Genomic DNA, 27,918 nt, shown 5'->3' with positions numbered 1-27,918 from the left:
TCAGCAACAACTCAAATTACCCAAGTTTTATATTCTTTTGACATATGCATCAAGGCTAACGTCTAAAAAAAACCTCCCCCAAGATGGCACTCAATGTCAATGATATCCAAATGATATACAAGGGAGAGCAATCTGGTTCACCATTTTCTATTTTAGAATCTCTTCAATACATTCCCCGACCTTTGTTAGGAAATCTGTATCCCAAATGTTATGTTCATTAAGGAAGACGTTGCTACATTTTCACAAACACTAAACACGTTATTGCCCAAGAAATTAGAAATCAGTTAACTAATTACAAAAAATAAAAATAAAACAAAGAAAACATAATTTAAAAAGGATACTCTCTAACTTTATAATGCGAAATGTTTATAGCAGAGCTTGGGTCAGATGGATCAGAGCCTTTACACTTCGATGCTAATTCTTTATGATCCCTCACTAAAAGCTTTACCAGCTCGGAAGATGCAAACTTGAACTTATAACCCAAGTCTTTTTCATAAGCAAATGGTATTATACCAAGGAGCAAAGACTACAAAGAGATTTTATTAAGAACAGGATATGGCTTCAAACTAAATAAAACTCAGCAGACTTCTTCTGCATACAAACTTAGCAACATTGCTAGAAAGAATCTGCAACACTGGACTATTTGTTGTTTCAACAAATCTTGGAGTCCTGAATTGACTAACAGCTGCTCCTAGACCAAGATAATGATCTAGAATCTTCTGGAAAGTTCCTCTCTTAAGCACTCTAAGCTCCAGCGGTCCTATAGTCTTCACCTTTCTCGACCCGATATAACCCGCATCTTCAAATGTCTTATCCAAACTATTACAACATTCACTTAATACCTCATCGTCCGTTGTCTCAGCATTTAACTCCCAAAATATCACGTAGTGGCCTGGCTCTAATGACATGTCAGCATGACTACTATAATCGACAAGTTCGAGTTTTTCTTTCATTAATCGTTTGCTTGCTATTTCTACTGCTAATTGGAGATCTTTCTCCATGTTCTTGTCTATGTTGATTGTTAATAGCAGACTTCTTCTGCATACAAACTGGAGTTCAGGTGTTGAGTTATGAAACCCTTTTACCTTCACTATATCATCTAATATGTACCCATACAATCCTGCATATTCAATCAACAATTGAGATTGTTCAGATTATACATAACTTTTTTCGATTGAAAATGATGATTATACTCTTATAATTTTGAAATGCAAAAATTGATTCGAAGATATCAAAATAAGAACTTGCTTTCATATAACAGTAATGTATAAACGGTAACCAATAATTTCACTTCACCTAAACCACCCATATTTTCTTTTAACCATTTTCAGCTATGTATTAGTTAAGATTCTGTTTTTTCAATTGGAATAGGTCATAGAACTTTGATACGATGATAACGATAGACGGTAAGTGTGATAAAGATAGATTCCTTTTTTAATTCTACCTCAGATTTAAAACTTATGTCATTAACTTTGACTTCAATCATAAGAAAGGTGAAATTTTGTTTTCCTTCACTATCATAAGATTGTTCTCCAAACTCCGCCTAATTTCTTCGAAAGTCATCTTAATGTAAACATAAAATATCGATAAAAACATAATATTATTAATTAGGTAGAGATATAACAGGAAATCAAGGTAAATAAACAAACGAAATGTTATTTATCTATTTACCTGCGAAAGTTGATGTCACTCCAAAACTATAGATAACCCCGACAATAAAAGTTGAAAAGTGATTTCAGAGTTTATGTGCCACATTGATAAGTAGTAGGCAAGACACCTACACCATTGTCAATTGAGCAGATAATGTCGTTGCTTCTGTTGAAGGGTCTAAACCTCCCTATTTCTTGGAGTTGATTCATGGAGTTGACAAACGAACTACGCGCCATATTATTAGTATTCGCATAATAATACCAACAAGGAAGCAAAAGAGAACTATTTCTTATGACCATCCCTTATAACATTATCATATTACCTCGAATCGAGCCTCACCAATTGAGGTCTTACGAGAAGATGGATGATTGATCTGATTGTGGGAATTGTTGGAGCAGAAGCATTCTAAAAACTGGAATGAAGACTTGGTTCTGCAGCAGAAGCAACATCAACTTACATTGAGGAATTTTATCGAACACATTTTGTGCAGCTTCAAATAATGAATCTTCATGTTTCAAACATGCCAAATTTTCTTTTTGGTTCATAACTTGGCAAATTTTCAATCTTCATCATAGGTCTATCAAAACACAAGCAAAGGAAAACAGATTGATGATTATAAATCGAACAAATAGCTGCATTCCTCGAACAAATTGATAATTTTAGATGAACTTCAGTCAACAATCCATACAAAAATCATAACTGCATTCATAAATTAAATAGAGAGAGGGAGAGAGATGAAAGAGGTGTGCCTGCAAGATGTTAAGGTTGAAGTAGACTGATTTCTTTGCTCCAAATGGTACTAAGAATACAAAATTTCCTGCAAATCCAATTACAAAGCATTCATCAAATGAAGAAGAGAAAATCTACATCACAAACGTAACCGGATTGAATAAAGGGAAGAGAAGGGACACAATGGCGACTAAATCCAACAAGAATTGCCACGCCTTAATTGCAAAAGAAACTGCCAGAAGGTGGATCGATTTGGTAGGGGAAAGGAAGTAGACAAATTTAAAGTGAGAGGGAGAATGGGAATGAATTCTCATTAAGGGGTTTGGGCGTTTCAGAGAGAGTTAATGGGAAAAACTTTAACAAAGAGAGAGAGAATGAGAATAAAATCTCATTAAGGGGTTTGGCGTTTGAGAGAGTTAATGGGACAAATTTTTTATTTACTTTCTTGCATTAAGGAGGTTGGGCGTTGCATGTAGTAGTTCATGGAGAGAGGGAGAGTTATTTTAATCTGAACGTTGAACCAGTCCGGGGAGTTTAGACGGTCTAGATTTAGAGTGTAATTTACTTTCTTGCATGTAGTGAGTGAATAAATTTGTATGTTTTAGGGAGGGTAATGGATCAAAGGGTGGGGATTGTATCAAATTCGCAACGAACGGCTAGATTTGTCTTTCGACTTGTCCCAGTCAGCAAAAAACTTTGCGTTTTATATAATAGATGTATGAGTTTTTTTAGTGCACTCTACTTAGGTGCGCATTCATCCTATTATGTTTTCATGATTGGTCCTTTATACTTAAAGATTACATCATAGGTCCCTTCAATCAATCTTGCATTCAAAAACTTTTTAGGTTATTATGGGTTTCACTCTACAATAGTTGTAACTTGTACAGCAACATACTGGAAATGGAATGGCACATGAAATTGTATGAGGTGGCATAAAAGTTTCGATATTAATGTTGAACTATTCATGCATGTATCAAGTATTGCTACTAAATTTTCAACAAAAAAAAAAAAAAAGAAGAAAAAGTATTGCTACTATTGATCATTTATATTTGAGTTAATCCCTATTTGGTCCCCTACTTTGTAATCAGCTTCCTATATGGCCCCCTATTTTTTGTAAATTCAAATATGGCCCATTTTTTATGTAAATGTTCTAATTACCCTTCTTATAAATATTTTTTCAACATACAATAAAAAATAAAAAATTGAATTCCACCTCACTTCCCTCTCCACCACACATATCTCTCCACATCATCTCTCTCTCTCCAACTCACCTCTCTCTCTCTCTCTCTTCAACTCATCTCTCTAACCCACCTCTCCCTCTCTCTCTCCAAGTCACTCCTCTCTTCTCCAACGAAAGTCGCCGACCGGAAAATTTTCCTCCCGGTGACCTTAAAAAAAACAAAACTCTCATCTCTCTCTCTCTCTCTAAAAACTCCACCGAAGGGGGTTCCTCTTCGCCGGAGAAGGTCGTCGGTCGGAAAATTGTCCGGCCGGCGACCTTCGTCGGAGAAAAGAGGAATGACTTTGAGAGAGAGAGAGAGAGGTGAGTTGGAGAGAGAGAGAGGTGAGTTGGAGAGAGCGGTGAGATGGAGAGAGAGTGAGATGATGTGGAGAGATATGTGTGGTGGAGAGGGAAGTGAGGTGGAATTCAAGTTCTTTTTTTATTTTATGTTGAAAAAATATTTATAAGAAGGGTAATTAGGACATTTACGTCAAAAAATAGAGCTATATTTGAATTTACAGAAAATAGAGGGTCATATAGGAAGCTGGTCACAAAGTAGGAGGTCAAATAGGAATTAACTCTTTATATTTGGTAGGTTATTTTTCGCAAACATGACCTTCTAACTACCACCAATGTATATAATATTGTATATTACTTTAATTTTGTAATCATTTGATTAATGATCTCGAGAATGTATATTTTAAACTATCACTTTGACACTTCGTGGTAAAAAAGATGTTTGACTTTTTTTTACATATCTAGCATCATATTAGGAGTTTAAGAAAATATTCGCCGCGTAGTGATAAAAAATATGATTTGTGGAGTAATTATCATCTAATACAATATCCTAATTTTAACTGAAAATAACCAATAGTTGGAACAAATGAAAAATCGTCATAATTAGTGAAAAATCACATTCTACTTGAATGTCAACCCCCCCCCCCCCCCCCCCCGGAGGATGATAACGAAATGAATTCCCGCTTGAAAACGTTTTTTAGTGACTTCCATCTCGGAGGTTAAATTGGAGATGAGATTTACGTACCTTCATCAGAACCATCATCCGCCAAGGAACCACCAGTGCTCATCTTATCTGAATCTACATGACGGTCAGTTGATGAGCTGCGGTTCTTATTCCCCAACTTTAAAAGACCTTCCGAGGATTCCTTCCCATAATGCTTCTCCGAAGATTCCAGAATTTGTTCAGTCCAGCTCATATCGGTAAAACCAGAAACAATTGCCTTCTGCGGTTCCGTGATAGTCGCTAGTATTCCGGAGTTAGGGCTTGCTTTTGCATACTCCAAATTTGTGTACATGGATCTTCAAAAGACGACACCCGAGCATAAGGAGCTTGATATGGTTTTTCACCAATACTCAAATTTGAAAATGTTAACTCTTTTTCGACATCTGTTGATACCAACATTGTATAAATTATCAGCTTGTCTTATTTATCTTAATCATATTATTGATTTCATGTAACGGTCCTGTGTCGTTGCAGTTATGATAGAAAAGGGACAGTTACAATGATTTTCCATTAAAACAGAGACTTGCATGTTGGGAAAAAATCAAGATTACTAAATCAAGAAACAAAATAGCCAAGTTGAAACTACTGAACTATTATTACTACTAAGGCCACAAAAACCAGCCACTATCACAAAGGCGACCAGCATCGAGCGATAACCCTAGAAAGTTACGGTTTAGCAACGGGTAAGTCGGGTTTGTATGCAGTGTTGGACAGATTTGTTTAATCGTACTTATCGAATACAAAATTCGATTATGATTCCGTTAGACAAATTATGTAAACAGACTAGTAACAATATAAAGTATAATTTTATGATCGAGTCGAGTATTGGTTACTCTCTCCTTAAGACGTTATTCGTCCCGCAATGGTGCTAAACCGGGTTGTATATACGAATCGTCTCCCAGGATAAAACAGTCTTACGACATTCTCATAGATCTGGCTTCAGTTCTACACTCACATAGGTGATGTCATATGAAGAGTACCCTGACTCACTCCACTTGTCTACACAAGAATATAGACATCATTAAAAGCATCGCTTATCCTATCACCTGACAGGCAACACTGATATACTTAGGAATGGGTAAGAGAACGACTCTTTCAGTGTTACTAGCGAGTATTTCACATTTATGTTGTCCCCTTTGAACCTAGATCTTGGGATCTTCAGTCAATTAGGTTGGGTTTCTATTGCGATCTACTCATTTACTTTAGGCTTTAAGCCCATTCCCCTTGATAGCTTGTACATTTGCTTTTTCCATAACCCCTTTATAAATGGATCCGCTAGGTTATCCTTTGATTTTATATAATCAATTGTTATAGTTCCACTTGAGAGAAAATGTTTAACGGTATTGTGTCTTCGACGTATGTGTCGAGATTTTTCGTTATACATTTTATTATGTATCTTGCCAATTGCCGATTTACTATCGCAATGTGTTTTAGTAGCATACACCGGTTTTGGCCAAATTGGAATATCCTCTAAAAAATTACGAAGCCATTCGGCTTCTTCTCCAGCTTTGTCTAAAGCAATAAACTCTGACTTCATGGTTTAATCTTGCTATGCAAGTTTGTTTTGAGCACTTCCAGGAAACTGATGCACCACCTATAGAAAAAACATATCCGCTTGTGGATTTAGAATCGCCTGTATCTGAAATCCAATTTGCATCAGTATACCCTTCAAGAACGGCAAGGTATTTAGTGAAATGTAATCCATACTCCTTAGTATACCTTAAATATCTAAGGACTCTTATTAGAGCACTCCAATGGTTTGTATATGGGTTATTCGTATACCTACTCAATTTACTTACTGAGTATGCAATATCAGGTTGTGTACAATTCATTAGATACATCAGACTACCAATTATGCGAGAGTATTCTAATTGGTCAGAACTGTGACCCGTATTTTTAATTAGATGTAGACTAAGGTCTACTGGAGTTTTAACAACCGGATTATCATTTTTGTTGAACTTCTCTACAATTTTCTCAATATAATGTGATTGAGATAAAACTATTCCATTAGAAGTTCTACATATCTTGATTCCAAGAATTAAGTCTGCTTGACCTAAATCCTTCATATCAAAGACTTTTGATAGCATTTTCTTCGTAGATTTGATCATATCTAAATTGCTACCCATTATTAACATGTCGTCTACATACAGACATAGAATTATAACTCCGTCCGTAGTAGATTTAGTGTAGACACATTTGTCACACTCATTAATACTAAAACCATTTGAAAGCATGGCTTTGTCGAATTTTTCATGCCACTATTTTGGTGCTTGCTTTAGCCCATACAATGAATGACCTTATTAATTTACAAACTTTCTTTTCTTGACCGGATACTATAAATCCTTTTGTTTGTTCCATATAAATTTCTTCTTCTAATTCTTCATTCAAGAAAGTTGTTTTAACATCCATTTGATGTATCTCTAAATTATACAGAGCTGCTATAGCAATTAATACCCGAATTGATGTTATTCTCGTAACCATAGAATACGTATCAAAATAGTCTAATCCTTCTTTTTTGTTTAAATCCTTTTGCGACAAGTCTCGCTTTGTACTTGTCTATAGAACCATCTGTTTTTAATTTTCTCTTGAAAATTCATTTATAACCCAAGGGTTTACACCCCGGTGGAAGATCTACTAACTCCCATGTATGGTTCTGAAGGATAGACTCAATTTCGTTATTTACGACCTCTTTGTATGTTTGAGGCTCTTGTTCTAATAAATATGTGTGGAAATCAGGACCGTGTGTTTTGGTAATTTTTTGTCTCTTGCCTCTTCGAGGTTCCTCCTTATTTTCTCCTGCTTGTGGTTCTTGAACCACATTCTCTGTATGATCTTTGTTTGTATTTTCATAATTACTAATATTCTAAAAAAAAAATTGAGAGCTTTTCTCATTTTCTAATTTACATGGAAATATGTTTTTAAAAAATGTAACATTTCTTGATTCGATTACCATATTAACATGTAAGTCTTGAATTTCAGATTCATGTATGAGAAATCGGAATGCACTACTATTATGTTCATATCCTATAAAAATACAATCTATAGTTTTTGGACCAATTTTGACCTTCTTAGGTGTAGGAGTCGACACTTTTGCTAAACACCCCTCACACTTTGAGATATTTATACGAAGGCTTTATTCCTTTCCACAAGTCATAAGGAGTTTTATCTTTTTTCTTATGAGGCAATTTATTCAAAATATAATTTGCTGAAAGCAATGCTTTCCCCCACAAATTTTGGAGTAATCCGGAACTTATTAGTAATGCATTCATCATTTCTTTTAAAGTTCGATTTTTTCTGTCAACGACTCCATTTTGCTGAGGCGAATACGGAGCCTTTGTTTGATGTATAATACCACTTTCAGCATATATATCAGCAAATGGTGATTCATATTCACCACCTCTATCACTTAGCAAATTTTTTATCTTTTTATCGAGTTGATTCTTAACTTCACTCTTATATATTTTAAATTTTTCTACGGCTTCATCTTTACATCTTAACAAGTAAACATGACAATATCTAATACTATCATCTATAAATGTGATGAAGTATTTTTTACCGCCTCTTGTTTGAACCGTTTTTAAGTCACATATATCACTATGTATCAGTTCTAACGATTCCGTGTCTCTTTCAACTGAACGGAAAGACGACTTAGTCATTTTAGATTCGACACAAATTTCACATTTATGATTGGGATTTAAATCGAATTTAGGTATAAGGTTCATGTTAATTAATCTTCTTAAAGAATCGTAATTAACATGTCCTAGCCTCTCATGCCACTTAATACAAGAGTCAACAATATAAGCGGAGTTATTAATTTTATTAATCTTAGGAATAACAGTCATTACATTCATCTTGAATAGATCTTCACTTAAATACCCCTTTCACACGTACATCTCATTCTTAATAAAGAACCATAAACTAAATTCTTTCGGATGTCGGGTACATGAAGCACATTTTTCAGAGTTACTTCCTTGCCAGATGTGAATTTAAGTATGACTGTCCCGGTGCCTTCAACTTTGGATGTTGTCGAATTTCCATAAATAAAGGTTCAGTGTTTTCTACCTTTTTATAAGATGAGAATACTCCTTTATCTAAACAAATATGACGAGTAGCACCAGTGTCTACCCACCATTCTCTTGGATCATTTACCAAGTTTACTTCAGAAATAATGGCACATAAATAATCTCTTTCACACCATCAGACAAGTTATCTATCACTTCGTCTTTCTTTTCTTGAAATTTTTCTTCCAAGGTTTGGAGCGACAATCCTTGACAAGATGTCCTTTCTTGTTGCAATTGTAACAAGTTCCTTTGAACTTCTTAGAGTTCCCGTGATATTTTTCTTTATCGGAAAATTTTCTTTTCTTTTTCGGTCCCCTTTCAACCACATTCACTTTTGAGATTTCAGAAGGCTTCTCATTCTTTTTCTCGGCAAGACGACTATCTTCTTCAACTTGCAATTTTAAAATCAAGTCTTCCAAGTCCATTTCCTTGCGTTTGTGCTTAAGGTAATTTTTGAAATCTTTCCAAGAAGGTGGCAATTTTTCAATGATTGCCCCCACTTGAAATGACTCACTAATCACCAATTTTTCTGACTTTAATTCTTGTAAAAGTAATTGGAATTCTTGAACTTGACTAATGCCAGTTTTAAGGTCTGTCATCTTGAAATCCAAGAACCTTCCTATGATGAATTTTTTCACTCTGGCAGTTTCAGACTTATACTTATTCTCTAATGATTCCAATAATTCTTTTGCCGTTTTATCGGACTATAAACGTTGTATAAAGAATTATTGAGACCATTAAGAATATAATTTTTGCAAAGGAAATCGGAATGTTTCCAAGCGTCTACTGCAGCCACATTTTCAAAATCAGACCTATCTTCTTTGAGATTTGGTGCTTCTTCGTATAATAGCCTAGCAAGGTTGAGAGTGGTCAAATAGAATAACATCTTTTGTTGCCATCTCTTAAAATCGACGCCAGTAAACTTCTCAGGTTTTTCTCCATGAGAGGGACAGGAACATTGTTTCCAGTATTACTTGCCATTTGTCTGTTGAATACACAATTCATAGACTAATAAGAACACGGTAATAAACTGTACACTTTTCTTGATTGTATATATACTGTCTTGAAAATAAAGAGTAACTTCAATTGTAAAATTACAAAGTAAATGAATTACTTAGAAACAGTACGTAACAGAAACTTAAGTAAATTTAATATCAATACGAAATGATATTTGTTCAATGTATTATACCTAATTAATATATTATAACTCAATGTGGGTAACCTACCTTCACTTGATATACGTTGGCAACAACACTAGTTAACAGGATATGGTAAATCTCAAGTACATGTGCGTTAAAACTCCATTTCCATGCAATATGTATTCACGTCAGTGGTCAAGTGGCATCTCGGTTTTGGGCAGGGACGTATACAGTTAAATCACATCCATCAGTAAAGAAGACAGTATTATTTGAAATGTGAAATTGGTGTTAACATGACCCTAATGACGATACAGAGAAGTTATATTTCGTTCTCTGTTTTTAATACTAACTAAAACATCGAAAGGTTAGATTAATACATTACTTGACGAGCGAAATCCGACACTGAATTAACGTCTGAAGATTGTCCGACAGATTTGTTTAATCGTCCTTATGGAATACAAAATTCGATTATGATTCCCTTCGACAAATTATGTAAACAGACTAATAACAATATAAAGTATAATTTTATGACCGAGTCGAGTATTGGATACTCTCTCCTTAAGACGTTATTCGTCCCGCAATGGTGCTAAACCGGGTTGTATATACGAATCGTCTCCCAGGATAAAACAGTCCTACCTTCTTGAAGTGCAACACTTCGTTCTTCAAGAAACTTCGAATGAAATACGTAGAGAACTCTCTTGATCACTTAAACTTCTAATGCAAGCTCTTAATGAAACTAATTGATTTTTCTATCTCTAGAATGAAATCTGAACTGTGTATATATAGAGATGATGATGACTATATGGAGAGACATAATCTTAGAGATGTGTCTCTCCTAATATTAATTCAACCAAAGCAATGGTCCATTATTGCCAACATGCAGCACCTGTGTTGTAAGCAACCAGTGTAGGTGGTGTGCCTGCAAAATATTCATAGTTAGGAGAGGGTCCGGCCGGTCGTGCTTTCCCTCCAATAACTGTAATAGGTTTGTAGGGCGAGCTTGTACCACCACCACCACCACGTGCGCTGACTTTATAAGGTACTTTTGTTTGGGTTATGCAAGATCCTTCTCTCAGAACTGCATTGTCAGCAACGGGTACAACTAACCCACCTCCAAGAACTACATTATAAGTAACGCGAGTGGCGCTAGTCGAGTAGACAGAAAGTACTGCTATGAGGAAAGCAACAATTGCACCCTCAGACATCATCATTTTCATCATCACAAAAGCACAATTACAAGAGAAAGTAGGAGTAGCCAAAACTATGATAACATTTTGACCTCTTGACCATATTTATACCCAATTCTGCATATAAAACCCCCTCTAGCAACTATACCATAAAGAACTCATAGCACGTTATGAAGTTGACTTGATATCCTAATTTGTTTTATCTTAAGATGTAAAATTTAAATAACCCCCAAGTGTCTATATATACACTTCACATATTGGTATTAAAGATTAGGTAAGATACACTTTGGCTAGAAAACCCTGTGCTCGAAATAATCAATTTTATCGAGTAATGAGTTTGTAGACAAAGAGAAAAGAAAATGGAAGTGAAGTTTTTTTTGTAGCGTATCAATGAGATAGATCCACATTGCGAGTTTGTCGTGCTATAAATAAACACGAATACTCAAGAAATCTGTTGGACAAGCGGATTTACACTTCTTACATCCTACACAGGCTGAGCTTATTTATCGGTCTTTGGTTTCATTGTCTGTTGTTTTGTCTTGTTCAATAATACTATTTATCATAGTGAATTTATGGGTACACTGGGTCATAAGCTTCTCAAGCTCAAGCGTTCACTTTTCTAGTTAGAGACCAACATCTTGGGGCTAAAGTGGAATCTACTCAAAGACCTACAGGTTTAGGTTGATATGTAATGCGCTCCCCGACCGAGGAGGTAATCTCTGGAGGAGAAACTATGCCTTTTTGAGATCTATGTGTTCCCTGGCTAGAACATTTTATCCATTTTCGGCCACTTTGACTAGAGTTACTATCCCCATAACAAACAAGTTTCAATTGGATGAACTGGTGAGTGATAACAGAAAGAAAAGTATTTTGGAAGGAGGGAAATCCCAGACAATTACACTATATTAAATTCTGAGTGAAATTTAGTACAAGATGAAAGTACATTAATTAAGACAAAGTTCCTCGGAAGGAATTAGGGAAATAAAGCAATATTACTAAATCTAGAAACACACATTAAAGAAATGACATAAAGAAACAACCACAACCACAAGTTGCCGCTTCGACCACCACAACCGGCCATTGCCACTGCCGTCAACACCCTTGAGAAAGCTAGGGTTTGTTCTTCTTCCACAATGGCCTGACCTACTGGAATAATTGCAACCTCCACAATCATTCAAATGTTAATTAGTTTCTGAATCATAAAGAATAATAATTGAAGAGTATTTGTTCAAAAAATATCTGCAACTAAGAAGCTTACCTTGTGGATTAACCCCAACATCATTAGTTGCCTGTGTGAGCTGCATTGTTAGCATCAGGTACTACAGGTCTACGTGCGACAACTGCATTGCTACCGACAGGTACAACAGGCCTGCCAACCACAACGGCGTTGTTGGCAACAGGTACGACGGGTCCAACTACAACTGCATTGTTGGCAACAGGTACGACGGGTCCAGCTACAACTGCATTGTTGGCAACAGGTACGACGGGTCTGCCAACCACAACTGCATTGTTAGCAACAGGTGCAACGGGGTCTACGACTTCATTGTTAGCAACAGGTACGACGGGTCTGCCAGCAACAACTGCATTGTTAGCAACAGGTGCAACGGGGTCTACGACTTCATTGTTAGCAACAGGTACGACGGGTCTGCCAACTACAACTGCATTGTTAGCAACAGGTGCAACGGGGTCTACGACTTCATTGTTAGCAACAGGTACGACGGGTCTGCCAGCAACAACTACATTGTTAGCAACGGGTACTACAGGTCTACCTGAAACAACTGCATTGTTAACAACTGGTACGACAGGTCTGCCTGCAACGACTGCATTGTTACCAACTGGTACGACAGGTCTTCCTGCAACGACTGCATTGTTAGCAACGGGTACGACGGGTCTGCCAGCTACAACTGCATTGTTACCAACGGGTACGACTGGTCTGCCTGCAACAACTGCATTGTTAGCAACAGGTGCAACGGGGTCTACGACTTCATTGTTAGCAACTGGTGCAACGGGGTCTACGACTTCATTGTTAGCAACTGGTACGACAGACCTTCCTGCAACAACTACATTGTTGGAAACTGGTACAACGGGTCTGCCTACAACAACTGCATTGTTAGTAACCGGGACGGGCGCCACTCTAACTACACGAGCTGCACTACTCGTTTGGAGAAAAAGTACTAATGCACAGAGCGCAACCATTACACCCTTAGTTATCATCATTTTCAGCATAACCATTTTCTTGCTAAAGATAGATAGAGAAAGAAAGAAAGAAGAGTACTACTACACAAAAACAGTGTCGCAACAGAAAGCAGAAGGAGCTAGAATAATGAAAATACTACAACTTCTTAACCATATTTATAGACTTACTTAAGTAACCTAACACCCTCTTGAGAAAAGGAATAATTCACAGCTGGTTACATATTTGTCATGTATTCCAATTTGTTTATATCTTAAACTAATTAACCCCCAAGTGTGTTTTATTTATGCATAAACCATCTTCAACTTGACCATGTGATGCTAAAACACTATTTAAACATATTAGCATTAAACATCAGGAGTTTTGATCCATGTTGGTCCACCTTTGTTGACCCAAATTCTTCACCCAAGAAAGAAACATGTTTTTGGGTACAAGTGGTGAAGTTCACAGCATGATTTCTTGATTTAAGTACAATAGTTATCTTAACGTAAGAGAAAAGAAAGTTATAAAAAGAATATCTTCAAACATGAAGGAGAAAATGCTAAAAGATCAAAGTAGATAAGAGATATGCATTGAGTCTTTGTCTAGTCATAATCCCTCACTTAGAGTGGTAATAACTCCACTCATTATATTCCCTTACCATTACCATTGGCTCTGTCAATGTGAAACAACAAAAGAACTTTCAACCCATCTAAATCTCATCAATAACTAACTTCAAATTATGAAATTTTAATATTTCTCAATTTCTTTACTTATTTTATGGAGGTTGTGGTTTAAGTTTGTTGAATAAATCAATATTTCAATAGGAAAACCAATATGCACGGAGAATATTACAATTTGCATGCAAGTCCTACCTAAAGTACATTCTAATAAGATATTATTTGTCCCTCTTAAATTAATTGGTTATAAATAACATGAATGTGTCATAAGTTTTAAACTTACGCGAATAATAAAATTTACTTTGTGAAAATACGAGTCTCGTTCTAATTATGTTAAAACAAATAGTTTTTTTTGTTATAAAGTATTGGATAATGCTACTCGGACTCCTAAAGTACAGACAAAGTCAAGAAAATAGGTACTAGAAGAGTCTGGGTTTTATGTCATTTCACCTAAAGTATAGACAAAGTCAAGAAAATAGGCACTAGAAGAGTCTGGGTTTTATGTTATAAAGTATATAGCTACTTGCATGGCTTCAACCCTAAAATGAACAGGTTCATTGCATATCACAAACTGCATATTTAAACATTTGGGGAGAAGAGCAACTTAGAGTAGTATCTTCTATATTCCCACTTGCTTAATTGGGATATGATGGACCACTATGTCTTTTCTCTGCCTTGTGTGACCTATGGTCCCAGAGTCAGGCCTAAAGGCTAGAGAACTTCTTACTCATACCAAGATTGATGGGAAATTTGGTCAAATGACCTTTGACCCAATTGACTTTGGTGGAAGGACCCTTATTTCTCAAGTTCCTTGAAATGACCCTTTTTTGTCATTTTCTTCCAAGTTTGCCCCTCAATATAAAATCGAGTCTAGACTTTCTAGACACCCGATTTTGATCCAAACCGAGAAAACTCCCTCTCTCTAGAACGAAATTTGATGGGTTCTTAAAGTTTTCAAAATCATTCCACCCTTCCCTCTTCAATTTATATGGCATTAATTAATGCAATTGAGTCTCAATCATGAAACATCTTGAATCTTCTCTCCCATCTCTTCATCATCGGAAATTTCGCCCAAATTTTTACTTGGTTAGGGTTTGGTCGATTTGTTGAGGTAAGTTCATCTTTGTTATGGTTTTACCATATTTCATCTTCATTGTTAATTTGTTTCATATTATAGGTCGTTTTGTTTGGTTTTGTATGAGTTTTGATTTATTTATGTATTGTTCATCTTCCTAGGGTTTACCTTGTAATAAGTACATGATTACATTGTTTTATGTTATGTTTTGGTTGTTTATCTATTGTGTAATGTTAAATTCATCTTATGTGTTGCTTATTTTTCAATTTTGGCTTGGGTTTGACCTTAATCTTATGGATTGATTACTTTGCTTGACAATGTTCACCATGTGTTTGTTAATAGTCTTCAATGAATGAAAGTATTGTTAATGTTGTTGAAGTTTGTTCATCATTCATGTGTTTGATAGTTGTCCTCAATGGCTACCATATTCATATCTTTAGGTATTAATGTCTTGCGACACATAAGATTACCTTTTGTGAATGATCCCACTTAAAATATTCGCAACGTGACGAACAATTGAAAGAATGCTAGACATGATTTGTTAATAGTCCTCAATATTAGTAACCTATACTAGTTCAGACTCAGTCTAGACTATAACCTATACAAGTTTACTTTCCTCGATGAAATCGGTGTTATATATATAGCTTCTCAATGTATCTATTTTTTGTTGATGTTTGACCTTGTGTTTCCTTGTATTACTTAATAATCTTCAAGCATAAAATCTTGTTTTGTATGTATTTTGGAAGTTGGTAGTACTTTTAATACATGCAAATAATGAATTTATCTTTGTTTTGTAGGATAATTTCTAATGGAATCCGTTAGCGGTTGGTTATTCCATGGTGGTAGATTGTAAAATGTGAATGACGAAATAAAGTATATTGGCGGTAAACAAACCGAAAAAGTTCTATCAGACGGGAAAACACTTAGAGAACTTCGTGAAGTTTTTAATAAAATAGTATGTGAAGATAGGAAGAATAGCTTGACAAAATTGAGTTTTATGGTTCCGGAGACAATTCAAAGTACTTCACCTATGGAAATACTTCGACTTATTTTACTTTGATATCTATTACAATTTAGTAATATTAATTTGAATGCTTAAATTTCTTATGGATTTGTCCACACAGTGTGAGAGTAGACATTGAAAGACTCCTTGAGACGGTCTGTCTAGACTGAGACGGTCTGAGTCTAGACTCCTGCAGTCCGAGTCTAGACTCCTGGAGTCCGAGTCTAGACTCCTGGAGTTCGAGTCTAGACACCTGCAGTATGAGTCTAGACTACTGTACTCTCGGTTTGGATCAAAATCGGGTGTCTAGAAAATCTAGACTCGATTTTATATTGAGGGGCAAACTTGGAAGAAAATGGCAAAATAGGGTCATTTCAAGGAACTTGAGAAATAAGGGTCATTCCACCAAAGTCAATTGGGTCAAAGGTCATTTGACCTAATTTCCCAAGATTGATCTTATGGGCAAGTTAGGCTCGATCCAGCATAATGCCCAAGCATTGGCAAGTATCATAAGTATAGTGTATCGGTTTCAACATCGGTGAGAGGTGTCATGTACGGTTATGATTTCGCCCATCGATATTAGGTCCTATACTTTATTCTTTTACGCATTTTCCCTTTTTTATCAACCTTTACTGTACTGTACACAAAAAGATAGTAACCGTGCGGCATTTTGTGATCATAAGTTCTAACATCTTATAAGAGTATCCAAATATCATGACAGAGGTGCAATCACATGGACATACTTTTCCCTCCAACATAAAATATACTCAAGTTGTATATATATTCTAGAGTTAACATAATATAGTCAAGTTGTAGATAATCTAGGGTATTTTCGAAAATAAACTATTTAACTACCCATTCCATCCTAAAAGGGTAAGAATCAAACCCATTATTTATACATAGGCTGGCTAGTGTTGGCTCACTGTTCATAAGTTTATTGAAAATCAAACAAATAAAGTAGTATAGAAAAACAAAAAGTAGTGAGAGCATGTCTTCAAGAAGGTGTTTGGGTATTGCTAGGGCATATACTCTTTAGTTATGTTTTTAAGAAGCTAAAGGAGTTGTTTTTTTTTTTTCAGAGAAAGAGGTAATATACTGATTATTATGCCGAGACAACACTCAAAATGTCGAAATTTACATATTAGATAATATCTGACAAGAAGACTGAGAAAAGTACCCCTTTGAAAATTCTAGTTGGTAAAGCCCATGAACAAATTAATGTTTTCTCTACCATTATTTGCTCAACCGAACTGAAACTATCTTTAAATATCCTTGTGTTTCTCTCCTTCCACAACGCCCACCATATAGCAAAAGAAATAGCAGGTCCTAAGTATTCCTTTCTTCTGTCTAACTTATATATCTTCCATCTTGTAAAGGAGTTGTGGTGAGACAAAAAATGTTATATTTATGTCTGATTTTCTAAGATTGGTAACTCAACATCAATTAGCGATTGTGTTATAACGAAGTACTAGCCAACGAGAAAAGTAATAATGGAGAATACAATAAATCTAGAGACATTGTGATGGTAATAAATCAATCACGCAGAACACTAAAGATTTTCGTAATCCAATTGTGAATCCGATTTTCTTAATATGTAGCGTACTAACCTTGGTACCTTACGGCTCCATGTGTTCTACCCAAAAATTGGAAAACGAAAATCACCCCCTTCACATTGATTATAACTAAAACATAACTTAAAGATGTGAGGTTGCAATCTAGGTTTGATATCGAACAATACTCAAGGTATTTTTCAACATAGTATAATCGAGAAATCAACAATAACTAGGAACCAATTTCTTTGTAGTCACGGGGAATGGATTGGAGGTCTTAGAATTAGCTGTTTATGATAACAAGAAGGTCAACCACTACCAGACAACCATGATAAGCACGATAAACCACCGAGATTAATTTTTGTTTGAAACAAACAGGCCTAAAGCCTAACTAAACTACTGAACTAAAGCACACCTAACTACATTATTTATACATTTTTAATAACCCAAGTTAAATAAACCATTGATTACACTTCCCAAGATTCTGGAGTTTATTTCAACACTAACCACCACTTGGGCTATTGACCATTGGGGCATTGTTTTGATAGTAGAAGAAGAGACTAAGAGACCTATAATAACATAAAAAAGAACTATTCATACAACTTAAAAGTAGTATCTTCTATATTCCCACTAGCTTATTTCGGATATGGTGAACCACTATGTCTTTTCTCTGCCTTGTGTGACCTATGGTCCTAGAGTCAGGCCTAAAGGCTAGAGAACTTCTTACTCATGCCAAGATTATTATAGGCAAGTTGGGCTTGACCCAGAATGAAACCCAAGCATTGGCAAGTATCATAAGAATAGAGAGAAATAAATGGTTAAACTCTTTTTGTGTCAATATCACTCAAACCCGTATCAGTTTCAACATCGGCGAAAGGTGTCCTCCACGTAATGGTATGATTTCGTTGTCGATATATGGTCAATTTTTATGCCTCTACTATAATGTACATAAAAAAATATTAACTTAGTGCCGCATTTTGTGATCATAAGTCCTAACATGACATAATGCAAGTGTTTTAAAAGAGTATCCGATCGTTAGATATGGAAAAGAACATAAGAAAGTACTTTGCATATGACAGAGCTACAATCACATGGACATACTTTTTGGCCCAACAACCGTTTTGATCCTAAAAGGGAAAATAAACTATTTATAACTACCCATTTGATCCTAAAAGGGAAAGAATTAAACCCATTGTTTATACATAGGCTAGTGTTAGGTCACATTGTTCATATGTTTATTGCAAATCATTGAAATCAAACAAATAAAGTAGGTCCTTCATCAAAAAAAAAAAAACAAATAAAGTAGGCTAGCAGTGAGAGCTTGTTTCAAGAAGGTGTTAGGGTTTTGCTAGGGCATATACAGTTCTATTTATGTTTTCAAGAATTTGAAGGAGTCGTGGAAATGAATGAATCACATAGAACACAAAAGGATTACGTATTCTAGCCGAAAAATCTTATTTTCTTAATACGTAACATACTAATCGTACCACTTCACGCCTCCACGAGTTCTACCCAAAAGCGTAAAACGTAAATCACCCCCTTTGCGACATACTGTAATCGAGAAATCAACAATAACTATAATAACATGAAGGCCAACCATACCTGCATTGTTTTGATAGTAGAAGAAGAGACTAAGAAACCAATCACATCATTAATAATATAAAAACGAACTATTCATACAACTCAATTACAATAAGACTTGTTTTATGTGAACTAATCCATCTCATTTTTTTCTTATTGTTTTGTAATTTCAGAACTGGTTGAAAAAATATTAGCCACAGATATAGAACAAGAGAGGGTTAGAGAGAAAGAGAGGCACCGACCAGAATCTCAGAGAACAAGCTTCTCGGGGAGTTAGCCAGAAAAGATCGCAGCAATATTGCAGCAAAATGGCCAGGCGGTTGGATAGGGTGGGACTACAGACTGCCTAGTTCAAACCTAATTTTCATTAACCTAAACCAATTACACTACTCTTAACGGCATAAAGTACTTGGGCAGCAGAGAAACGTACACGATTATCAGAAACCAAATCACAATATTTGATTAATAAATGTGAATGAATAAGCCAAGTTTTGACACCAAAAAAGTGGAGGCCTTTTCTTATAGGTACATGATTATCAGAAACACCAAATCACAATACTTGATTCCAATAGGCAGGGAAATGGAGCCAAATAAGTACATGCAGTTTGCAGTTTGCAGTTTGCTGTTTTCTTATAGGTGCTTTGTTTTCATCACGACGAAGACTTCTTCTCGCTTGACTTACGGAATGGAGATAACAGAGAGAAATGACGAGAAGCTGAGGCAAAATATGAAAAATCGACTATTAGAGCCTACACCAAAATTTGTTTAGAAAAGTGTGCAAAGTTTGCCACTCATAGGGGGTCAGTGTTTGTGTTCTTTCATTGTCTGAATCAGACTGGTCTGACTTTGAACTGTCAGACTCAAATAGACCCAGCATTAGCACAAATCAATCCTTCAGACGAGTCGGGCAGAAAGAGACAATCTGAAAAGTGACTCAAGTCAATTCAGACATTGAGTCAGTTTTCAGATCTGATTTTGAAAAAAAATAAACATTATTGTGGTGAGAAACAAAAGGACAATAACAAAGAAAATAACATATCTCACCCTTCTGTGGAGTGCTTCCAGTGGGAGTTTCACTTTGAGAGATCAGATTCTTCAATGTGTGAACTGTCCCATAACAAGAAAACATCGTTAACTTTCTGAGTAATGGTAACCACTGAAGATGCTATCGAAATGAATTCCCGCTTGAAACCGTTTGTTTGTAACTTCCATTTCGGAGGATAAATTGGAGATGAGATTTACGTACCTTCATCAGAACCATTATCGGCCAAGGAACCATCAGTACTCATCTTATCTGAATCTACATGACGGTCAGTTGATGAGCTGTGGTTCTTCTTCCCCAGCTTTAAAAATCTTCTAAGACCTTTTGAGGATTCCTTCCCATGATGCTTTTCCGAAGATTCCAGAATTTGTTCAGTTGAGCTCATATCTGTAAAACCAGAAACAGTTGCCTTCTGCGTTTCCGTGATAGTCGCTAGTGTGTCCGAGTTAGGGGTTGCTTTTGTATACTCCGAATTTGTGGTGCATGGATCTTCCAAAGACGACATCCGAGCATAAGGAGCTTGATATGGTTTTTCACCAATACTCAAATTTGAAAATGTTGTTAACTCTTTTTCGGCATCTGCTGATACCTGAAAAGAAGGAAGTATTAAATGGATTAGTTTCATTCGCCCGGCCACGAATAAAGTTCATTTCCCATATAGATTTACTAAAGATGGGTTATAAAGTTTTCTCGGCTGTGGAGAAATAGGTGGCAGCTGTCTTCATAGTTTGGTACATCGGAAACGAAAATGGACACATAAGAGAATGTGCTTCCAGTGTCTTATTGTTATGAAGAAGAAGACATATGGGTCTACTTTTCTATCAACCGGTGACTCTTTAATAATGCTAATGTGCGGAGGTTGAGATTACTGGTCTAACTCGGTTCCTGAATTAGCTGCAAGCTTAACTAAAACAATCTGAAAAATTCAAATTATCTTGCTTACCAAGTTCACTTGAGGATTGTTGTTGCTCTCACTGATACCACGAACAGCTTCGCCACGGGTGAGTGGTAAAGCTGTAGATTCAGAAACCACCTCAGTCTTATTACCTACTTTTTCTGAATCAACTGAAGCCTTCCTCATCACTATTGGTTCCTGTAGAACAGGTAGGGAGTGCATCTCCTTTTCGAGTATTACAACATTTTTCTCAACAACCGGGTTCTCGTCTATGTTGTTATCATGTGTGATTTTCTCTTTGCTACTAGTTGAAGTGATCGAAGACCTGTTTCCATCTGCTTTCTGCTTCATCTCATTTTCCATTTGTGTGTGTCTTACAACACTGGGAGATGCTTTTGGTGTTTTAATCTTCAGCTCCGGAAGAGTAGCAGCCTTGCTTTTGTCTAGGCTTGTTATCTCAGAAATCTTTTTGATCTCATGTACTCTTGGCTTTGGAGATGGAACAGTTCTTTGAGACTTCACAAAAGAAGCATGATTTGCTTTGGTTGTTCTAGGTTCTGACAGTCTTCGAACTTGGCGTGCAGCTACTTTTGGTTCAGGTGTTAGACGGGTCTCTTTCTTATCAGGTAATGATGAGACTGAACGGCTTAACCCATTATTCACTAACCGACTGTTATTGTTTAATTTGCTTGAGTTAGTTGTCTTCTGAGAATTACCAGATCCCACAGATGAAGTTCTGATAGGCAATCTTTGTAGAGGTGACAGTGGACCAGGCGAATCACTAAACTTTGACGGCTTATGGGAACTTGGAGAAATCTTTGTTGTTTGGCGGGGTTTAACTTGAGAAGGCACTGTCGATTGAGAACTGCCTCTTGCCGCGATTCTTTTTTGTCTCTCTATCTTCAAAGCTTCCAATCTTTTTCTGTCTTCTTCATCCTGAAAAGAAATATATGAGGGTTATATACAGACAAGTAGAGGCAAATCGAAGTTTACGTCCTTCCCAAGGACACTGTTACATTTTCTCGAGAAGGTTTAGTACGGAGTACAGTGTTGAGAAGTTGCAAAAACCAAGGAAATGTACCTTCTCTCTCTTCATTTTCTGAAGATCGGCCTTGAAGGCCCTTAGTCTATCTGCACGTGCTTGTGCTTCACTTCCAGGAGTTAACTTTGATGCATTTCCTTTCCTCATTGCTGCTTCTATTCTCCTTTTCTCCAGACTACCAGGCACGGGTTTTGACTTTTTAACCTTGTTAATCTGCTTTACTTCTTCACTACTAGTCACAGCACCTTCTCTATTTGTTCCTTGTCGTACAATAGTATGACCTTGCATTTCATAGTCTAAAGCAGGATCATAACCAACAGACTCCCTCTCATTTCCACGTTGTGGTACCAAACTCAAATCATCTGGTTCGTAATTCAATTGAATTCTATTCCGACTGGACGAGTCTTCTGTCTTCTGATTCCCTGATGGGAGTTCATTGCCCAGATCAATTGCAGCGATACCCTGATTTCCATATTGATCTTGTGAACTCGACCTTCGAGGAACTATAAAGGACTCATCACTTATATTATATGACGAACTCCCCTCCCGATTATTTATCGATTGCCCGTACTCGTCGACATCCTGTGGAACTGACTGTGATCTCATAAGACTCGAGTGTACATCTCTATAGATCATTAAGTCTTCAGAATCTCCCCTTTTGTATCTTCCCCGCCCACCAAATTCGTCATTCCGTACACGCATCTGTCCATCTTCGGATTCCCTAGTGAACTCTCCCTGAGAAATCAAACGTCCCTCATCCGAACCCTTGTTCAACATGAGAGTTCGCTGGCCAGTAATAGCATCAAATTCTATTCGTCGGTCTTCCAGAGTTTGACCATAATCTTGTCCATAAACTAAAGGATCTTGTCCCGCTCCATGCATTCGCTTTTTAATTTGACCCTCCCTTTCCCCAGAAAACATATCTCGGTCGTTAGAGCGTGAATTCTTGTTGTCATTTCGCAATAAACAATTTTGAAAAGCTTGCCAGTTCCCACCATCTGCCGCCTGTTCATTAGTTATTCCACTCTCTTCGTTTTTTGAAGATTTCGCAGACTTCTTGTGCTTCACATCTGAAGCATCAGCCTCTTCATCAATCTCGGAGTTAGAATCCGACTCTGATTCGCTATTTGATTTATCTTGTTTCTTTGAAGTTATATAATTGATGTTCCTGATTACAACCATGCCTGATTTCTTTTTACCTGATTGACCAGCCTTCCGATGTGAATGTTTACTATGTGAGCCTTCCTTCTCAAGCTCTGAATCATCCGATGATCGTCTATTGGAATCGCCAGCATCCGAATGATCCAATTCAGTGTTACTATCTCTGCTGTCCATGGAGTGCCTTTTCCGACCCATTCTTTGTGGAGTATTATATCTAGGATCCTCCATTGAAGGGTAGGGCTGCTGGAAAAATGGGCCAGCCCCTGGATAGTTGTAGTAAGGAATTCCTTGCATTGGATATGGCTGGAAAACTGGTGGAGCACCTGGTGGAGAATGCATAGGCCAATGAGGGAACATAGGATGCTGAAACTGACCTTGCGCTAGTGGTACTTGAGGATCCATAGGAGGCATTTTATCTGTTTAAAATGAGAAAGAGAAAGCGGTAAGAGCTAACAAGTCAGATAAATGTGAAGATGAGAGCTGTAGGTCAATATTAAAAAATGGTATAGACAACAGCACAATAAGACTCGAAGATGGCTTCCCCAAACAATGGCTTTCTTCAGAAGCACGCAAATCTCGTGTCCCTTCAGTGAAAGGACTTGCAATCAAGACGACAGAAGTAGATCTACTTTTTTGAGGTAATTCTAAAAGAAAAATTCAATGTACTTATTTTCAGTAATTCACCTCTGACATTGTCTGAGTTCGAGTCTTCCCCGGGATTCTCATTCTTTTGTTTTCCGGTTTCAATGCCAACATTCAAGGAAGAAAAATCTGATCGAGTAGGGATTGCTTCAGATGCTTCAATTTCGAGCCACTGACCACTTTCATGTTTTGCTTTCCATAGGTCTATAAATTTAAAGCATGCATCCCTATTGTTCGGAGAAGTAAATGAATCATCAGAAACAATAAAAAGGAAAATAAAGACTAGTTCTTAATCATAGACACAAATTTCTAAAAAAATAAACAGCAAGACCTAACATTCACGAAATATCCTAAGCTAAAGACTAGATATATGATGACAACTTACATTAAACGTGAGGCTCCGAAACGTTCGGCAAATAATATCAAGTGTGACATATGATCCATGTCAAAACCAGCAGCTGTAGCACGGGCAAAAGCCATTCCTTGTTCCTTCTGCAAGACGGTTTTGCGTGTCTCCAGTACTCTCAAGAGCTGAACTCTGAGAGAAAAAACAGAATAAGATATATCGTAATTGCAGAAACATAGAAACCTGAAAGAACCGATTCTATGGATACTCATGTTTAGTATTTTTTATTGTACTGGATACTCGTAACAGACTCTCTGTCACTTCAGTCCTTTCAGTTGGTACAATCTCAGGTTTGTATGTACATCTTGTGTGAACTTGCACAATCTTCTTAGGACAGGTACAGTATTCTATTTCTATCTATACATGAACCTGGTTACTAGTATATTTACTGTATAGGTATTAAAGGATCCAAGATTCTGTTTGCATCCATCATGGGTCTAAATTTGATTTAAATATGGAACTTTCGACTGAAGAAAAGAGATGGGAAAATCAGTCAAAATTCCCTCGCCGGAATTTTATTTTGTCAAAAGATACCCAACAATTGGTTTAGCATTAGTGTAAGGTTTGCACAGGTTCGCTCATGGAGCTCAAACCTAGAAAATATTAGAAAGAGAGCTCAAGCCTAAAAAAGTTGGCATGTCTCTCTAACCAAGACCAACAAGAAATTTGCATTCAGGCTGATTTCATATATAAAGATGATAATAAGTGCCTAAAACAAAGTTTGTGTGCAGTTGCCCTCAATTAACACCAATTTGTACCTTGATGTTTCCTCATGCACGGAAGATCCATTTGATTCAGGTGGATGTGCTTCAGGCTGTCACAAAGTCAATTTAAAAATTGAGAAAAAAGCCAATATGAATGTTAGAAAAGATATATTAAAGGTCAAGGTGTGCATGAATACCTTGTAAAGGACAATTGCCTTCTCCGAGTTAGCATCAGGTAAAGACCGGTTACCTGGACCAGTATGAATGGATAAAATCAAGTTACAGCGAGACAACATTATTCAATTCCAAAAGAAAAAAATAGTCACTTGAGAAGAGTAGCAAATGGGGATCATGTCGAATGGCCGGAGAAAATATCATTAAGGAATGAGAAAAAGGGACTTCTGGTCAATCAATTCAAGCTTTTCAGACTGGAAAGCTTTAAGTTGCCACTAAAATTTCTGAGATGCCAACTCAAATCATTCATATCCCATAAAGAAATTCCAGATTCTCGTCGTAAGTCGTAACCCACTTCAGGTTTTGGGCAAATCTTGGTTAGAAATATCTCACCAGTCACCAATCCCTCTGAGTCATTTCCTAGTGAACCGCAAATGCATGTTATTAGTAATGTAAAATGATTCAGTCATTAATCTTTTACTTCGCTGAATTATGTTGGTTCTTTCGAGTTACCGCTAACTATATAAGTTTGTAAGGATATAGTTCAGTCTATTATGATAGTCTTGTGCTATCTAAAGCACCACCGTCAGTTTTGTCTATCTTCTGATGAATGAACTAAAAATCGGTTCGCGTATTTCTTTGGTCTTTGCTTTTTGGCTTGCTTACTTGTGTCCAACTGCAATCTAGTTGATAGTTTTCATTAATATATTTAGTTCGTTGAAAGCTTCCACCTGAACTACATTATTAAATGCCATAACAGAATACCTCTAGATATTGTTATTTAAGGAAGGTAGAATATGAATCCTAAAAAGGAAAAATAATCAAAGGGGACTAATTAAAAAAACAAGATAACCATCTCTTTCTTGCCTTCAATTGTTTCTGATGGTCTTGATGGACGATCTTCTACCTTTTTCTGATGCTCTTCTACCTGCACCAAATAAAAAACCCTCTAAAACGCCTTCCTTAAGAAAACAACAATTGCACAATGTAGATGTTTCAACTTACAATGCTCAATCCCATGTTTTCATTTCCTTGAATAACAATGGCTTCTCCAATTTGCAATATCTCTGACTCTATTGTGTTCACCCTTTCCAAGACTTCTGGAGTACTCACAAAACGGATAAACCTATATGACAAAAGCGGAATTTTAAGTAAACCATGGGGTTCGCGAAAACGAACAGTCAAAAAAGTTGGTGACTCATTCAGGACTATAGAATCAAAATTTCTCCTTCAAAGTGCAGCATGGCTGATAATCTTGTTCGGTATAATCGAACTAAATGCAACTTGAGGACAACTCAGTACTTTCTTGCCTTCCTCGTTTCATATAGAATTGGGCCACTTTAAATTGGCAAATCAAAGCCATATAGCTATAAGGCCATGTTTTGCACGCGGGAAAGGAATGCGATACCCAACTATATTGTTTGGTTTGGTCATGATTAGGATTGGTAGAAATTAATATAGCCCTTCATTATTTAATTACGACTCCGCAAAGGGAATCGCAAACTTACCCACCCAACCCCCTGGGTTTGTGATTCTCCCTTAAGAAGGAACAACATTTCCCCTCGGAACATGATTTCCGATGCATTCTCGTGCACCAAACACCATTTTGGAATGTGATTCGTGGCAATCACATTCCATTCCCACACGCCAAACATAGGAGTTTCAACGACGAAGTGCTCAAATTCTTCGAGTCCCCAACTAGGTAACTAAAAGATCAATCCAACCCCACAACCTAGAGCATTTAAACAACATTTATACTAACTTACAAACCTCTCAACAGTACCCTTTGTAAACCATTCAGCTTCAGAACCAGAATCAGGTTCAAGAGTGATAGAATAACCCCCTTTAGCAATCTGATCTTGGGCTGTCTTCAAATGAGCAAGAAAAGGGTTTAACAACCCAGAAGCAATTTTTTCAGTCTTCCCATTTGCTATTATAACAAGTTCATACCTGATACAAAAAGAGACTTATAAATTTGTACAGAATTGGACAAAATTTATAGGAATTGAAATCAAAATAAACAAAACCCTAAACAACTCAATAACCATGCATGAAGAATCAACCATCAGAACAAACAACTAACCTAGTTCGAGTAGGTGTGAGTTGAAAAACAGCAGAATCAAGCCTAGTTCCCGACTTCATTATTATTAGTATATCAAATCAGATCGAACAAATTTCAAGTCTTTATTCAAAACTACTCAAACCCTTAGCTCAAGGAAGAACAAAAACAACCTCAAATCAAAAATGGGGTCGGATTTTCAGGATAAAGGTCGTTCCTTTTTCATCAGGGCAGGAGTATAGAAGATAGCTTTTTGGAGTAAGTTAAGGAAAAAAGTTGCAGAGTCGAAAGAAGGGTATAAGGAAAAAACTTCAAAAGTAGCTTTAATGGCGGAACTATTAAATGGGTCTAGACTCTAGAGAGAGAGAGAGAGAGAGAGAGGGTTTGTGTTTGGAATCCAACCAAAAAGCAGAGAGAGAGAGAGAAATGAGAAAATGCTATCAAGCAAGCCGATGCTGGAGATTAGAGAACAAGGAAAAAACATTAATAAGGGTAGAATTGTAAATTCAGTTAATGAGCCAAAACAGAGATGAGAGAATCCTATGATATACATAAGAAGAGTGATGATAGTGGGAGAAGAGTGATTTATAGTTTGACTAAAATTACATTATTTTTTGAGTTTCATGTTCACTAGGAAATTGAATTGACCTAAACTTTTTCCAAAGAAAAAAATGAGCAAAAATGATGTTTGACCGAAAAAATTGGATAGGGCACACTCGGAT

General features: G+C 36.5%; 2 protein-coding genes, 1 long non-coding RNA gene and 1 pseudogene across 7 annotated transcripts; 1 reads left to right on the top strand and 3 right to left on the bottom strand.

The window, feature by feature from the left end:
- Positions 1-487: 487 nt before the first annotated feature.
- Positions 488-4,914, bottom strand: LOC147555305 (jasmonoyl--L-amino acid synthetase JAR4 pseudogene; annotated as a pseudogene). Its single transcript, XR_015233541.1, has 2 exons — positions 4,644-4,914; positions 488-1,120 (listed from the first exon to the last, which is right to left on the bottom strand). The product of XR_015233541.1 is annotated as a jasmonoyl--L-amino acid synthetase JAR4 pseudogene (transcript).
- Positions 4,915-11,877: 6,963 nt separating this feature from the next.
- LOC147555304 (uncharacterized) lies at positions 11,878-13,345 on the bottom strand. Of its 2 annotated transcripts, XM_086662824.1 has the most exons (3): positions 12,779-13,345; positions 12,268-12,661; positions 11,878-12,171 (listed from the first exon to the last, which is right to left on the bottom strand). In XM_086662824.1, exons 1-2 carry the CDS (start codon positions 13,239-13,241, stop codon positions 12,291-12,293), a joined length of 834 nt encoding a protein of 277 aa, XP_086518950.1. In that variant the 5' UTR covers positions 13,242-13,345; the 3' UTR covers positions 11,878-12,171; positions 12,268-12,290. The 2 variants fall into 2 exon arrangements, with proteins under 2 accessions (XP_086518950.1, XP_086518949.1); XM_086662823.1 differs by having other exon boundaries at positions 12,268-13,345.
- A 1,383-nt stretch (positions 13,346-14,728) lies between these two features.
- Positions 14,729-16,044, top strand: LOC147555303 (uncharacterized). Its single transcript, XR_015235155.1, has 2 exons — positions 14,729-14,973; positions 15,735-16,044. It is a non-coding gene; the product is annotated as an uncharacterized LOC147555303 (long non-coding RNA).
- A 3,078-nt stretch (positions 16,045-19,122) lies between these two features.
- Positions 19,123-27,918, bottom strand: LOC147555302 (COP1-interacting protein-like protein). 3 transcript variants are annotated; one of them, XR_015234852.1, is made up of 14 exons: positions 27,221-27,850; positions 26,908-27,087; positions 26,143-26,263; positions 26,005-26,065; positions 25,161-25,213; positions 25,018-25,073; positions 24,239-24,391; positions 23,896-24,080; positions 22,090-23,627; positions 21,057-21,944; positions 20,318-20,702; positions 20,116-20,178; positions 19,525-19,786; positions 19,123-19,417 (listed from the first exon to the last, which is right to left on the bottom strand). XR_015234852.1 is itself a non-coding variant. In XM_086662822.1 (13 exons), the coding sequence occupies exons 1-13, from the start codon at positions 27,277-27,279 to the stop codon at positions 19,722-19,724; spliced, it is 3,807 nt and encodes a 1,268-aa protein (XP_086518948.1). In that variant the 5' UTR covers positions 27,280-27,850; the 3' UTR covers positions 19,515-19,721. The 3 variants fall into 3 exon arrangements, 1 of the variants encoding a protein (XP_086518948.1); XR_015234853.1 differs by lacking the exon at positions 19,123-19,417 and having other exon boundaries at positions 19,515-19,584; positions 19,659-19,786; positions 27,221-27,918; XM_086662822.1 differs by lacking the exon at positions 19,123-19,417 and having other exon boundaries at positions 19,515-19,786.

The sequence above is a fragment of the Eschscholzia californica genome, unplaced genomic scaffold (assembly GCF_041429995.1).
Source record: "Eschscholzia californica isolate CP2 unplaced genomic scaffold, dmEscCali1.0.p SCAF_2, whole genome shotgun sequence".
In the NCBI taxonomy this organism is placed as follows: Eukaryota; Viridiplantae; Streptophyta; class Magnoliopsida; order Ranunculales; family Papaveraceae; genus Eschscholzia; species Eschscholzia californica.
The sequence above is the reverse complement of the archived record's forward strand: the minus strand, read 5'-3'. Positions and strand labels throughout refer to the sequence as shown.

Coding starts and splice junctions, on each gene's coding strand:
- LOC147555304 (XM_086662823.1), bottom strand. CDS start 13,241: ATGGTTATGCTGAAAATGATGATAACTAAGGGTGTAATGGTTGCGCTC.
- LOC147555302 (XM_086662822.1), bottom strand. CDS start 27,279: ATGAAGTCGGGAACTAGGCTTGATTCTGCTGTTTTTCAACTCACACCT. Junction 24,081..24,238: donor TTCGGAGCCTCACGTTTAAT/GTAAGTTGTCAT, acceptor TCCGAACAATAG/GGATGCATGCTTTAAATTTA. Junction 19,787..20,115: donor TGGAAGCACTCCACAGAAGG/GTGAGATATGTT, acceptor ATTTTGCCTCAG/CTTCTCGTCATTTCTCTCTG.